This window comes from Triticum aestivum, chromosome 7A, assembly GCF_018294505.1.
Source record: "Triticum aestivum cultivar Chinese Spring chromosome 7A, IWGSC CS RefSeq v2.1, whole genome shotgun sequence".
Lineage (NCBI taxonomy): Eukaryota > Viridiplantae > Streptophyta > Magnoliopsida > Poales > Poaceae > Triticum > Triticum aestivum.
In genome coordinates, this window is record NC_057812.1 from 112,172,644 (window position 1) to 112,188,286 (window position 15,643).

At 46.2% G+C, this 15,643-nt stretch overlaps 1 protein-coding gene across 1 annotated transcript; it reads right to left on the reverse strand.

The window, feature by feature from the left end:
• Nucleotides 1–2,098: 2,098 nt before the first annotated feature.
• On the reverse strand, nucleotides 2,099–3,457 carry LOC123154749 (uncharacterized). Its single transcript, XM_044573394.1, has 4 exons — nucleotides 3,157–3,457; nucleotides 2,948–3,075; nucleotides 2,478–2,841; nucleotides 2,099–2,376 (listed from the first exon to the last, which is right to left on the reverse strand). The coding sequence occupies exons 1-4, from the start codon at nucleotides 3,403–3,405 to the stop codon at nucleotides 2,251–2,253; spliced, it is 867 nt and encodes a 288-aa protein (XP_044429329.1). The 5' UTR covers nucleotides 3,406–3,457; the 3' UTR covers nucleotides 2,099–2,250.
• Between the last annotated feature and the right edge of the window lie 12,186 nt (nucleotides 3,458–15,643).

A 15,643-nucleotide genomic window follows, 5' to 3' on the forward strand; every position in this document is an offset into this window, starting at 1 on the left:
CTCATGCATCATCGGAGAGGCACCAATGGAGGTGGTGAACCCCATCCGAGATGGTGTCTAGATTGGATCTGGTGTTTCTGGACTCTGCGGCGGCTGGATGAATATTTCATCGACTCCCCTAGGGTTTTGGGAATATTTAGGTATTTATAGAGCAAAGAGGTGGTCCGGGGGCACCTGAGGTGGGCACGCCCTGGTGGGTTGTTCCCTCCTCGGGACTCCCCCTAGGTGCAACCAGGGCCCAACTTCTTCCTTTTGGTCCATAAAAATTCATCTTAAAGTTTTGTGGCATTTCGACTCCGTCTGATATTGATTTTCTGCGATGTAAAAACATGGAAAAATAGCAACTGGCACTTGACACTATGTCAATAGGTTAGTACCAAAAAATGATATAAAATGACTATAAAATGATTATAAAACATTCAAGATCGATAATAAAACAACATGGAACAATCAGAAATTATAGATACCTTGGAGACGTATCAAGACCTTAATATCCCTTAGACTTCCTTATGGACCCCGCTGTCACTGGAGGGTAGGAAAAAAGATGGCATACAAGTTCTTATTATATGCACGTATGACTATACACGGAATACATGCCTACATTATATTGATGAATTAGAACTATTGTGTATCGTTCTAGGTTGTGACTGTTACATGATGAATGTTATCCAACACAATTATCCATCACTGATCCAATGCCTACACTTTTCACATATTGATCTTTGCTAAGTTACTTTCATTGTTGCTGCTGTTACGACCACTACAAAACTGCTGCCGTTACTATTACCGTTACTATTGTTACTGTTGCTACTGTTGCTACTGCTATCAAACTATCATACTACTATGCTACTAACACTTTGTTGTAGATATTTAGTTCCTCAGGTGTGGTTGAATTGACAACTCAACTGCTAATACTTACAAATATTCTTTGGCTCCCCTTGTGTCGAATCTATAAATTTGGGTGAAATACTATCCTGAAAGATTGTCGTGATCCCCTATACTTGTGGGTTATCAAAGGTCATCCTTCTGGTGCACACGACGGGGAAGGCGACGGTGGGAGCGGTGGCTTGCAGTGGTGGCCCAAGAGTTGCGCATGGGACGTGGTGGCCTGCACCCACCAAGGCGCATGATGAGACGGCGGCACAGGGAAGGGGTGGAGTTGGCTCAGCCACGGGGTCCACGGACATCAACGCCGCCGTTGGTGTTGGGCTCCGACGGGTGAAGAGATCGAGATCATCCATGTGTGGCGGCGTTGTGCGATATGCGTAATTTGTTGATGGTTATATCGACCACCCATGAATCGACCGAATAGTTTTTTTTCCCTGGACTATGTTCGGTTAGATAAATGGGCTGGCAGAGGTGACCCAGTTAACCATAGTGCTTCATTTTTTCTGGAGCAGCAGCCTCTTAGGACAACAAATTTAATGATCAGAAATGTCCAAATCAAAAAAATAGATGGCCAGAAACGCTAAGCACGTGAGATGGCTGGATTAGGTCAGTTTTATTAACCTAAACTAGATGTCTACAAAGCCCGGGGCCGTTTGGCCGAAATTTCATAGACTCACAGTGCCCATTTTGCAAAGAATCTGAGAAGCTCAGTGCATGCACTTTGCCCCGCTGGTGTCCATGTGTTGGCACAAGAGCAATTTGTACCTCAAATGCACCTCCAAGCCAAATTATTATACTTGCGTTGTAGGTTTTGTATGGTTTTTATGAAAGTGAACCCACCTGCCAAGCTCTTGTACTAGGAGCATAATTCCCTACATGTAATTAAAAACTTCGTTGTAAATACTTAACTATTTTCTAACTTTCCTTGTGAGTGTTTTTTTCATATCTCTTTTTAGCTTTTGTTTACTTGATCATAATTCTGTTTTTTTATATTTTTTTGGTTGAATAGCCTATCATTTCTGTGGAACTACAATTCCACATCATACGTCATAAGCCTAAAAATAAGGTCAGGAGACGGAATTTGCTCGGTATGAAAAGTTTAGGGTCCCAGATGCATGTCTAGGATTTAAGTATTTTTGAAAGACTTAGGACAACGAAAAAGTACTTCCGCCGTTCTATAACACATGTCATGGTTTTAGTTCAAACTATGGAACGGAGGAAGTATTTGTTTCGTCGAAGATTGTTCAAGATCATTACAAATGGTTCAATACATGGTACCACAAACTGAATACTCATGTGGCATTTGGCATAGACAATCTTGATGGTGCTATGTGACATGACACATGAACAAGGGACGGTTTATCACTGTTCGTAAACCAGGGTGTTGAATGTAACAGGCTCTTGTTGTCGATTCATATTGCTCGGAGTTCCAATATTATGTAGGAGCAGCTCCCGGGGCGGTTCTTTACCCAACTCCGCGAAAAGCATCTGCAAAGAACAAATGTTACTACTCGTACATATCATGCATGGACGAATTACGGCTCGACTATTAGATTCTCAAATAGATTGTGTTCTTACTTCCTACTCACCAAAATCATCCGGGTGTGGAGTTCTTGCCGCTGTGCTACAGTCTCGTTGGCACGACGGAGCTCCTGATTCTCTTGCAATATATCGGGCATGGAAACCGGCCCGCCATATCGGCGCCCCAGCCGGTCACGTCCCGCCGGTGGACTCGCGGCCGCCTCGCCGAGGTTGCGTATCTCCGACCAGAGATTCTCAGCCGCCTCGGCGAGCCTGCGTATCTCCGGCCAAAGCGGGGACACGCGCGGAGCCCTGTCCGTGGAGGCTCGGACGGACGAGACCTTGCCGGCCTCGCCGATCACGTATACGTCGCAGAAGTCCGGCGCGCCCTTGGAGATGGCCGTCGGGATGTCGTCGGCCGCCATGAACCTTCTGGCAGGGGATCCACACGCTGCCGCTGTTACGGCCGCGAGAACGACGACGACGACAGAAACACACACCACGGCGACGACTTAATTCGAGGCACGCACGTACGTACCTTCGGAAGAGGCCCCTCGCGGTGGCGCCGACGACGAGCTTTTCGACGACGCCGCGCGACGCGAACTCGACGATCGACCTGGCTACGTCGCCGTGGCCGTCGTCCAGCACCGCGTCCATGCAGAAGACCTGCATGCACCTTCACATCAAATTGGTTTTCTTTTTCTCTGCGTGCACCGGCCGGCGTGTGGATGAAAGGAAGGAACGTACGCCTTTGCGCGCGCAGAAGACGCGGAACGGGAGGAGGATCTCCCTGACGCGCGGCTGCGCCGGCTTCTTGACGTGGACGAGGACGATGGGCTGGGGCTGGCTGTTCCTGTTCCCCGCGAGCGCCTCCTCGACGGCCCACTTTAACGCGCTCACGCTGTTCCTGCCACTGTCGACGCACACCGCCACAAGCCGCGGCGAGCTCGACGGCGCCTCTTCCAGATCCCTGTCATCCTGCTGGTACCTGCACATCGTTATGGTCGGTCTCCCACCTTCTTCTCCGAGCTTCGGCGATGATTCTCCAGTTTAGATGGATATGCATGCATGCACGCTCTCTTCTCATTGGTCGATTATTAAGGATGCTCGCTCTATTTCTGCCTTTTTTAGCAACTCTAAATTTTTGGCTGGCGATGGATGAGAAGAAAGCATACATTATTTTTTTAGTTTTTCAAAAAGGAAAACAATTAAGATCATTTTTTTAGAAACACATGTAACTTTATTGGTCATAACAATTACAGGTACACAGATTTGAACCTAAGATTCAAGGAAATACAAAGTAACTCCTATGACTAAGAATTACAATGAAGTCTCTTGTATACACCTTCTTCGCGGTAGTAATCTCTGCTTGAAAAAAATACTCCAAACACTTCGGTAAAGAGGTTGCAATTAGATTGAAACAACGATGTTGTCACTCTTTCACCTGCATGATTTTTGAAAGCGCCTTGAGTGGCCCATCTAAACAGATGGAAAGCTTTGATTGATGAACGTACTTGGACCAGGGATGATCCCTTAGAAGTGCAGGTTGTCGAATCAATATATCTTCAGCATGATGTCGATGAAAGATTTCACCTCCACAAAGAATCAAACCAACAAAAAAAACTTGACACAACAACATAAACTCATCAGATCCGAATAATCGAATCTGCGAAGACAGAAAACTCTCTAACCTCATGGCACTGCCAAAGAATGAGATGAAGTTTATTCTCACCAAACTATGATTACCACTAGGCGTTGACGAAGAACAAAGAGGTTTTGAAGATCCGAGGTCCCCCCACCTCTCAGCGCCAAAATGGCAGCTGGAGGCGCGGGGACCAAAATTTCTCGGATGGCGATGACGACAGCGGCACAAGAAACCCTTTGTTTCATATTTGAACTAATGGAATCACTTTTATTGTTGGGGAACATAGCAGAAATTCAAAATTTTTCTACGCGTATCACCAAGATCTATCTATGGAGAGACCAGCAACGAGTAGAAGGAGAGTGCATCTACATACCCTTGTAGATAGCTAAGCGGAAGCGTTCAAGTGAACGGGGTTGATGGAGTCGTACTCGTCGTGATTCAGATCACCGATGATCAAGTGCCGAACGGACGGCACCTCCGCGTTCAACACACGTACAGCCCGGTGACGTCTCCCACGCCTTGATCCAGCAAGGAGAGAGGGAGAGGTTGAGGAAGACTCCATCCAGCAGCAGCACAATGGCGTGGTGGTGATGGAGGAGCGTGGCAATCCTGCAGGGCTTCGCCAAGCACCTACGGGAGAGGAGGAGGTGTCACGGGAGGGAGGGAGGCGCCAAAGGCTCAGGTATGGATGCCCTCCCACCCCTCCACTATATATAGGGGCAAGGGAGAGGGGGGAGGCGCAGCCTTGCCCCCTACTCCAAGAAAGGGGTGCGGCCAAGAGGGGGGAGGAGTCCATCCTCCCCAAGGCACCTCGGAGGTGCCTTCCCCCTCGAGGACTCTTCCCTCTAGGGTTCCCTAGGCGCATGGGCCTCTTGGGGCTGGTGCCCTTGGCCCATGTAGGCCAAGGCGCACCCCCTACAGCCCATGTGGCCCCCCGGGGCAGGTGGCCCCACCCAGTGGGCCCCCGGGACCCTTCCGGTAGTCCCGGTACAATACCGATGACCCCGAAACTTGTCCCGATGGCCGAAACAGGACTTCCTATATATAAATCTTTACCTCCGGACCATTCCGGAACTCCTCGTGACGTCCGGGATCTCATCCGGGACTCCGAACAACATTCGGTAACCACATACAAGCTTCCTTTATAACCCTAGCGTCATCGAACCTTAAGTGTGTAGACCCTACGGGTTCGGGAGACATGCAGACATGACCGAGACGTTCTCCGGTCAATAACCAACAGCGGGATCTGGATACCCATGTTGGCTCTCACATGTTCCACGATGATCTCATCGGATGAACCACGATGTCAAGGACTTAATCAATCCCGTATTCAATTCCCTTTGTCTAGCGGTATTTTACTTGCCCGAGATTCGATCGTTGGTATACCGATACCTTGTTCAATCTCGTTACCGGCAAGTCACTTTACTCGTTCCGTAACACATCATCCCGTGATCAACTCCTTGGTCACATTGCGCATATGATGATGTCCTACCGAGTGGGCCCAGAGATACCTCTCCGTTTACACGGAGTGACAAATCCCAGTCTCGATCCGCATAAAACAATAGATACTTTCGGAGATACCTGTAGTGTACCTTTATAGTCACCCAGTTACGTTGTGACGTTTGATACACCCAAGGCACTCCTACGGTATCCAGGAGTTACACGATCTCATGGTCAAATGAAGAGATACTTGACATTGGCAAAGCTCTAGCAAACGAACTACACGATCTTTGTGCTAAGCTTAGGATTGGGTCTTGTCCATCACATCATTCTCCTAATGATGTGATCCCGTTATCTACGACATCCAATGTCCATAGTCAGGAAACCATGACTATCCGTTGATCATAACGAGCTAGTCAACTAGAGGCTCACCAGGGACATATTGTGGTCTATGTATTCACACGTGTATTACGATTTCCGGATAATACAGTTATAGCATGAATAAAAGACAATTATCATGAACAAGGAAATATAATAATAATACTTTTATTATTGCCTCTAGGGCATATTTCCAACAGTCTCCCACTTGCACTAGAGTCAATAATCTAGTTCACATCGCCATGTGATTAACACTCACAGGTCACATCGCCATGTGACTAATACCCAAGAGTTTACTAGAGTCAGTAGTCTAGTTCACATCACTATGTGATTAACACTCAATGAGTTTTATGTTTGATCATGTTGCTTGTGAGAGAGGTTTTAGTCAAACGGGTCTGAACCTTTCAGATCCGTGTGCTTTACAAATCTCTATGTCATCTCCTAGATGCAGCTACCACGCTCTATTTGGAGCTATTCCAAACAACTGTTCTACTTGGAGCTATTCTAAATTTTTGCTCCATTATACGTATCCGGTATCTCTACTCAGAGCTATCCGGATAGGTGTTAAGCTTGCATCGACGTAACCTTTACGACGAACTCTTTTACCACCTCCATAACCGAGAAAATTCCTTAGTCCACTAGTTACTAAGGATAACTTTGACCGCTGTCCTGTGAGCCATTCTTGGATCACTCTTGTACCCCTTGACTGACTCATGGCAAGGCACACTTCAGGTGCGGTACACAGCATAGCATACTGAAGAGCCTACGTCTTAAGCATAGGGGACGACCTTCGTCCTTTCTCTCTATTCTGCCGTGGTCGAGCTTTAAGTCTTAACTTCGTACCTTACAACTCAGGCAAGAACTCCTTCTTTGACTGGTCCATCTTGAACACCTTCAAGATCATGTCAAGGTATGTGCTCATTTGAAAGTATTATTAAGCATTTTGATCTATCCTCATAGATCTTGATGCTCAATGTTCAAGTAGCTTAATCCAGGTTTTCCATTGAAAAACACTTTCCAAATAACCCTATATGCTTTCCAGAAATTCTACGTCATTTCTGATAATCAATATGTCAACAACATATACTCATCAGAAATTTTATAGTGCTCCCACTCACTTCTTTGGAAATACAAGTTTCTCATAAACTTTGTACAAACCCAAAATCTTTGATCATCATCAAAGTATACATTCCAACTCCGAGATGCTCACTCCAGTCCTTAGAAGGATCGCTGGAGCCAGCATACCTTTTAGCATCCTTAGGATCGACAAAACTTTTCTGATTGTATTGCATACAACCTTTCCTTACGAAGACTAGTAAGGAAACTTGTCTTGACATCCATCTGCCAGATTTCATAAATGCAGCTAATGCTAACATGATTCCGACGGACTTTAAGCATCGCTACGAGTGAGAAAATCTCATCGTAGTCAACTCCTTGAACTTGTCGGAAAACACTTTCGCCACAAGTCGAGCTTCATAGATGGTGACATTACCATCCACGTCCGTCTTCTTCTTAAAAGATCCATTTATCTCAATGGATTGCCGATCATCGGGCAAGTCCATCAAAGTCCATGCTTTGTTCTGATATATGGATACTATCTCGGATTTCATGGCTTCTAACCATTTGTCGGAATTCGGGCCCACCATCGCTTCTCCATAGCTCGTAGGTTCATTGTTGTCTAGCAACATGACCTTCAAGACAGGATCACCGTACCACTCTTAAGTAGTACGTATCCTTGTCACCCCACGAGGTTTGGTAGTGACTTGATCCGAAGTTTCATGATCAATATCATAAGCTTCCACTTCAATTGGTGTAGGTGCCACAGGAACAACTTCCTGTGCCCTGCCACACACTAGTTGAAGAGACGGTTCAATAACCTCATCAAGTTTCCACCATCCTCCCACTCAACTCTTTCGAGAGAAACCTTTCCTCGAGAAAGGACCCGATTCAAGAAACAATCCATATTGCTTTCGGATCTGAATTAGGAGGTATACCCAACTGTTTTGGGTTTCCTATGAAGATGCATTTTATCCGCTTTGGGTTCGAGCTTAATCCTGAAACTTTTTCACATAGGCGTCGCAGCCCCAAACCTTTAAGAAACGACAACTTAGGTTTCTCTAAACCATAATTCATGCGGTGTCATCTCATCGGAATTACGTGGTGCCCTATTTAAAGTGAATGTGGTTGTCTCTAATGCCTAACCCATGAACGATAGTGGTAATTCGATAAGAGACATCATGGTACGCACCATATCCAATAGGGTGCAACTATGATGTTCGGACACACCATCACATTATGGTGTTCCAGGCGGTATTAATTGCGAAACAATTTCCACAATGTCTTAATTGTGTGCCAAAACTCGTAACTCAGATATTCATCTCTATGATCATATCATAGACATTTTATCCTCTTGTCACAATGATCTTCTACTTCACTCTGAAATTACTTGAACCATTCAATAATTCAGACTTGTGTTTCATCAAGTAAATATTCTCAACATCTACTCGAATCATCTGTGAAGTAAGATCATAACGATATTCACTGCATGCCTCAGCACTCATTGGACTGCACACATCAAAATGTGTTACTTCCAACGAGTTGCTATCTTGTTCCATCTTACTGAAACCGAGGCTTTTCAGTCATCTTGCCTATGTGGTATGATTTGCATATCTCAAGTGATTCAAAATCAAGTGAGTCTAAACGATCCATTTGCATGGAGTTTCTTCATGCATATATACCAATAGACATGGTTCGCATGTCTCAAACTTTTCAAAAATGAGTGAGCCCAAAGATCCATCAACATGGAGCTTCTTCATGCGTTTTATACCATTATGACTTACATGGCAGTGCCACAAGTAAGCGGTACTATCATTACTATCTTATATCTTTTGGCACGAAAATGTGTATCACTACGATCGAGATTCAATAAACCATTCAGGTTTAATACTAATCTTGATGGTAGAGGGAGCGTGCGATGTTTGATCACATCAAACTTGGAAACACTTCCAACATATATCGTCAGCTCACCTTTAGCTAGTCTCCGTTTTCCTTCCGTAGCTTTTATTTCGAGTTACTAACACTTAGCAACCGAACCGGTATCTAATACCCTGGTGCTACTAGGAGTACTAGTAAAGTACACATTAACATAATGTATATCCAATATACTTCTATCGACCTTGCCAGCCTTCTTATCTACCAAGTATCTAGGGTAATTCTGCTCCAGCGGCTATTCCCCTTATCACAGAAGCACTTAGTCTCGGGTTTGGGTTCAACCTCGGGTTTCTTCACTGGTGCAGCAGCTGATTTGCCGTTTCATGAAGTATCCCTTCTTGCCCTTGCCCTTCTTGAAACTAGTGGTTTTACTAACCATCAACGATTGATGCTCCCTTTTGATTTCTACTTTCGCGGTGTCAAACAACGCGAATATTTCAAGGATCATCATATATGTCCCTGATATATTATAGTTCATCACGAAGCTCTAGCAGCTTGGTGGTAATGACTTCGGAGAAACTATCACTATTTCATCTGGAAGATCAACTCCCACTTGATTCAAGTGATTGTTGTACTCAGACAATCTGAGCACAAGCTCAACGATTGAGCTTTTCTCCCTTAGTTTGCAGGCTAAGAAAATCGTCGGAGGTCTTATACCTCTTGACATGGGCACGAGCCTGAAATCCCAATTTCAGCCCTCGAAGCATCTCATATGTTTCGCGATGTTTCGAAAACGTCTTTCGTGCCTCAACTCTAAACCGTTTAACTGAACTATCACGTAGTTATCAAGACGTGTATGTCCGATGTTCACAACATCCACAAACGACGTTTGGGGTTCAGCACACTGAGCGGTGCATTAAGGACATAAGCTTTCTACTGATCACATAATCGCTACTATCAACTTTCAACTATAATTTTCTCTAGGAACATATCTAAATAGTAGAACTATAGCGCGAGCTACGACATAATTTGCAAAAGGTCTTTTGACTATGTTCAGGATAATTAAGTTCATCTTATGAACTCCCACTCAGATAGACATCCCTCTGGTCATCTAAGTGATCACATGATCCGAGTCAACTAGGCCGTGTCCGATCATCACGTGAGACGGACTAGTTAACGTCGGTGAACATCTTCATGTTGATCGTATCTACTATACGACTCATGCTCGACCTTTCGGTCTCCGTGTTCCGAGGCCATGTCTGTACATGCTAGGCTCGTCAAGTTAACCCTAAGTGTTTTCGCTGTGTAAAACTGTCTTACACCCGTTGTATGTGAACGTAAGAATCCATCACACCCGATCATCACGTGGTGCTTAGAAGCGACGAACTGTAGCAACGGTGCACAGTTAGGGGAGAACACTTCTTGAAATTTTGTAAGGGATCATCTTATTTACTACCGTCGTTCTACGTAAACAAGATGCATAAACATGATAAACATCACATGCAATCAAATAGAGTAGTGACATGATATGGCCAATATCATATAGCTCCTTTGATCTTCATCTTCGGGGCTCCATGATCATCTTGTCACCGGCTTGACACCATGATCTCCATCATCATGATCTCCATCATCGTGTCTTCATGAAGTTGTCACGCCAACGACTACTTCTACTTCTATGACTAACGCGTTTAGCAATAAAGTAAAGTAGTTTACATGGCGTTCTTCAATGACACGCAGGTCATACAAAAAATAAAGACAACTCCTATGGCTCCTGCCGGTTGTCATACTCATCGACATGCAAGTCATGAATCCTATTACAAGAACATGATCAATCTCATACATCACATATATCATTCATCACATCCTTTTGGCCATATCACATCACATAGCATACCCTGCAAAAACAAGTTAGACGTCCTCTAATTGTTGTTGCATGTTTTACGTGGCTGCTATGGGTTTCTAGCAAGAACGTTTCTTACCTACGCAAGACCACAACGTGATATGCCAATTGCTATTTACCCTTCATAAGGACCCTTTTCATCGAATCCGTTCCGACTAAAGTGGGAGAGACTGGCACCCGCTAGCCACCTTATGCACCAAGTGCATGTCAATCGGTGGAACCTGTCTCACGTAAGAGTACGTGTAAGGTCGGTCCGGGCCGCTTCATCCCACAATACCGTCGAAACAAGATTGGACTAGTAACGGTAAGCATATTGAACAACATCAACGCCCACAACTACTTTGTGTTCTACTCGTGCAAAGAATCTACGCAATAGACCTAGCTCATGATGCCACTGTTGGGGAACGTAGCAGAAATTCAAAATTTTCCTACGCGTATCACCAAGATCTATCTATGGAGAGACCAGCAACGAGTAGAAGGAGAGTGCATCTACACACCCTTGTAGATAGCTAAGCGGAAGCGTTCAAGTGAACGGGGTTGATGGAGTCGTACTCGTCGTGATTCAGATCACCGATGATCAAGTGCCGAACGGACGGCACCTCCGCGTTCAACACACGTACAGCCCGGTGACGTCTCCCACGCCTTGATCCAGCAAGGAGAGAGGGAGAGGTTGAGGAAGACTCCATCCAGCAGCAGCACAATGGCGTGGTGGTGATGGAGGAGCGTGGCAATCCTGCAGGGCTTCGCCAAGCACCTACGGGAGAGGAGGAGGTGTCACGGGAGGGAGGGAGGCGCCAAAGGCTCAGGTATGGATGCCCTCCCACCCCTCCACTATATATAGGGGCAAGGGAGAGGGGGGAGGCGCAGCCTTGCCCCCTACTCCAAGAAAGGGGTGCGGCCAAGAGGGGGGGAGGAGTCCATCCTCCCCAAGGCACCTCGGAGGTGCCTTCCCCCTCGAGGACTCTTCCCTCTAGGGTTCCCTAGGCGCATGGGCCTCTTGGGGCTGGTGCCCTTGGCCCATGTAGGCCAAGGCGCACCCCCTACAGCCCATGTGGCCCCCCGGGGCAGGTGGCCCCACCCGGTGGGCCCCCGGGACCCTTCCGGTAGTCCCGGTACAATACCGATGACCCCGAAACTTGTCCCGATGGCCGAAACAGGACTTCCTATATATAAATCTTTACCTCCGGACCATTCCGGAACTCCTCGTGACGTCCGGGATCTCATCCGGGACTCCGAACAACATTCGGTAACCACATACAAGCTTCCTTTATAACCCTAGCGTCATCGAACCTTAAGTGTGTAGACCCTACGGGTTCGGGAGACATGCAGACATGACCGAGACGTTCTCCGGTCAATAACCAACAGCGGGATCTGGATACCCATGTTGGCTCCCACATGTTCCACGATGATCTCATCGGATGAACCACGATGTCAAGGACTTAATCAATCCCGTATTCAATTCCCTTTGTCTAGCGGTATTTTACTTGCCCGAGATTCGATCGTCGGTATACCGATACCTTGTTCAATCTCGTTACCGGCAAGTCACTTTACTCGTTCCGTAACACATCATCCCGTGATCAACTCCTTGGTCACATTGCGCATATGATGATGTCCTACCGAGTGGGCCCAGAGATACCTCTCCGTTTACACGGAGTGACAAATCCCAGTCTCGATCCGCATAAAACAATAGATACTTTCGGAGATACCTGTAGTGTACCTTTATAGTCACCCAGTTACGTTGTGACGTTTGATACACCCAAGGCACTCCTACGGTATCCAGGAGTTACACGATCTCATGGTCAAAGGAAGAGATACTTGACATTGGCAAAGCTCTAGCAAACGAACTACACGATCTTTGTGCTAAGCTTAGGATTGGGTCTTGTCCATCACATCATTCTCCTAATGATGTGATCCCGTTATCTACGACATCCAATGTCCATAGTCAGGAAACCATGACTATCCGTTGATCATAACGAGCTAGTCAACTAGAGGCTCACCAGGGACATATTGTGGTCTATGTATTCACATGTGTATTACGATTTCCGGATAATACAGTTATAGCATGAATAAAAGACAATTATCATGAACAAGGAAATATAATAATAATACTTTTATTATTGCCTCTAGGGCATATTTCCAACATTTATGAGATATGAAAGTTTTTGGCAATATTGGAATCAAGGTTGTCTAACATAAGGGAACGAGCCCACGCTACTTGTTGGGGATATAACCCCGTGATATGACCCAGCCAGGAGGGGCCGGGTCATATCATTGGCGACTCATAATTGAAGGCCCAATAAGGTCTAAGAAGACAAGATGAGAAGACAGGAGGCGGCTCACAAGCAGGCCTGCTGAAGGCCTACAACCCGGAGACGACTCAAGACCTGAAGGTGTGAGTCGCCTGATGATAGCTTGCCTAACAAGGGAAGATGATTTAGAGACAGAGTCGGTTACGTTATGTGATCCAGTCTGGACTTCTGTAAGCCGCCGGGCCTCGACCTGTGTATATAAAAGTGAAACCCGGCGGCGGGTTAACTCAAGAAACAATTGATCGATAGCCAGGTCAAGCGTATTCACTCCCTTGTAATCGAAACTCAAGTAATACAACTAGAAGCAGGACGTAGGATTTTACCTCATTGTGAGGGGCCGAACATGGGTAAATCCTTTGTGTCCTTTGTCCCGTTCAACCCCTTCGAGCTAACCTATGTCACGATGGCTCCACACCTAAGTCCTTACACTAGGGCATCTGCCGTGACAAAATCACGACACTACTACTAGGTGTTGTAGCTGTAGCGCAGGTTGTATGACCAGTGTTGTTGCTAAATGAGGCCCACCAGCCGGCCCCGTGTATGGGTAGTGGCAGCGAGGGCCATATGACCCTCGCTAAAGCTACATGGTTAGTTGTAGCGTGGGGCTTATGCCCAACGCTGAAACTATGGCTCAACCCAGGAGTACGGTGATGCCCACTTAGCAGCAACGCAGGATGGAAGCACCCGTGCTACTACTAATCTATATTTGTGGCATTGGGTTTTGACCCTTGCTACTGCTACTTAACAACAATGTGGGGCACTTACCTGCCGCTGCTGCTAAGCATCTACCTATAAGGTATTTTCTAGTGGTGGTTGCAGATGTATCAATATGTGATTCATGTTGTAGGGTGTTGCAATTGAAGGAAATATGCCCTAGAGGCAATAATAAAGTTGTTATTTATATTTTCTTATATCATGATAAATGTTTATTATTCATGCTAGAATTGTATTAACTAGAAACTTAGTACATGTGTGGATACATAGACAAACAGAGTGTCCCTAGTGTGCATCTACTTGACTAGCTCGTTAATCAAAGATGGTTAAGTTTCCTAGCCATAGACATGTGTTGTCATTTGATAAACGGGGTCACATCATTAAGAATGATGTGATGGACAAGACCCATCCGTTAGCTTAGCATAATGATCGTTTAGTTTTTCTGCTACTGCTTTCTTCATGACTTATACATGTTCCTCAGACTATGAGATTATGCAACTGCCGAATACCGGAGGAACACCTTGTGTGCTATCAAACATCACAACTTAATTGGGTGATTATAAAGATGCTCTGTAGGTGTCTCCGGTGGTGTTTGTTGAGTTGGCATAGATCGAGATTAGGATTTGTCACTTCGTGTATCGGAGAGGTATCTCTAGGCCCCCTCGGTAATGCACATCACTATGAGCCTTGCAAGCAATGTGACTAATGAGTTAGTCATGGGATGATGCATTACGAAATGAGTAAAGAGACTTGCCGGTAACGAGATTGAACTAGGTATGATGATACCGACGATCGAATCTCGGGCAAGTAACATACCTATGACAAAGGGAATAACGTATGTTGTTATGCGGTTCGAACGATAAAGATCTTCGTAGAATATGTAGGAGCCAATATGAGCATCCAGGTTCCGCTATTGGTTATTGACCGGAGATGTGTCGCGGTCATGTCTACATAGTTCTCGAACCCGTAGGGTCCGCTTGCTTAACGTTCGATGACGATTTGTATTATGAGTTATGTGATTTGATGAACCGAAATTTGTTCGGAGTCCCGGCTGTGATCACGGACATGATTAGGAGTCTTGAAATGGTTGAGACATAAAGATTGATATATTGGAAGGTTGTGTTTGGACACCAGAATGGTTTCGGAAAGGTTCGGGCATTTTCTGGAGTACCGGGGGTTACTGGACCCCCCCCCCCTAGGAGTTAATGGGCCTTCATGGGCCCTAGTGGAGAGAGGAGGCAGCGGCCAGATGGTGGCGCCCCCCCAAGCCCAATTTGAATTGCACTAGGGTTGGGGGGCCACTTTCCTTCTCTTCTCCTCCTCCTTCCCTCCTTCTCCTAGTGGGAATAGGAAAGGGGGGCGAATCCTACCTGGACCGGGAGTCCAAGTAGGAGTCCCCCCCCATGGCACGCCCCCCTTGGGCCGGCCACCTCTCCTCCCCCCCTTTATATACGTGGGAGGGAGGAACCCCAAAGACACACCAAGTCTTCTCTTAGTCGTGTGTGGCGCCCCTCTCCACAGTTACACACATCGGTCATATCGTCGTAGTGCTTAGGCGAAGCCCTGCGCCGGTAACTTCATCATCACAGTCGCCACGCCGTCGTGCTGATGGAACTCGCCCTCGGCCTCAACTGGATCAAGAGTTTGAGGGACGCCATTGAGTTGAACGTGTGCTGATTGCGAAGGTGCCGTACGTTCGGTGCTTGGATCGGTTGGATCGCAAAGACGTTCGACTACATCAACCGTGTTACTAAACACTTCCGCTTTCGGTCTACGAGGGTACGTGGACACTCTCCCCGCTCGTTGATATGCATCTCCTAGATAGATCTTGCGTGATCGTAGGTAAATTTTTTGAAATACTACGTTCCCCAACAGTGGCATCCGATCCAGGTCTATGCGTAGATATTATATGCACGA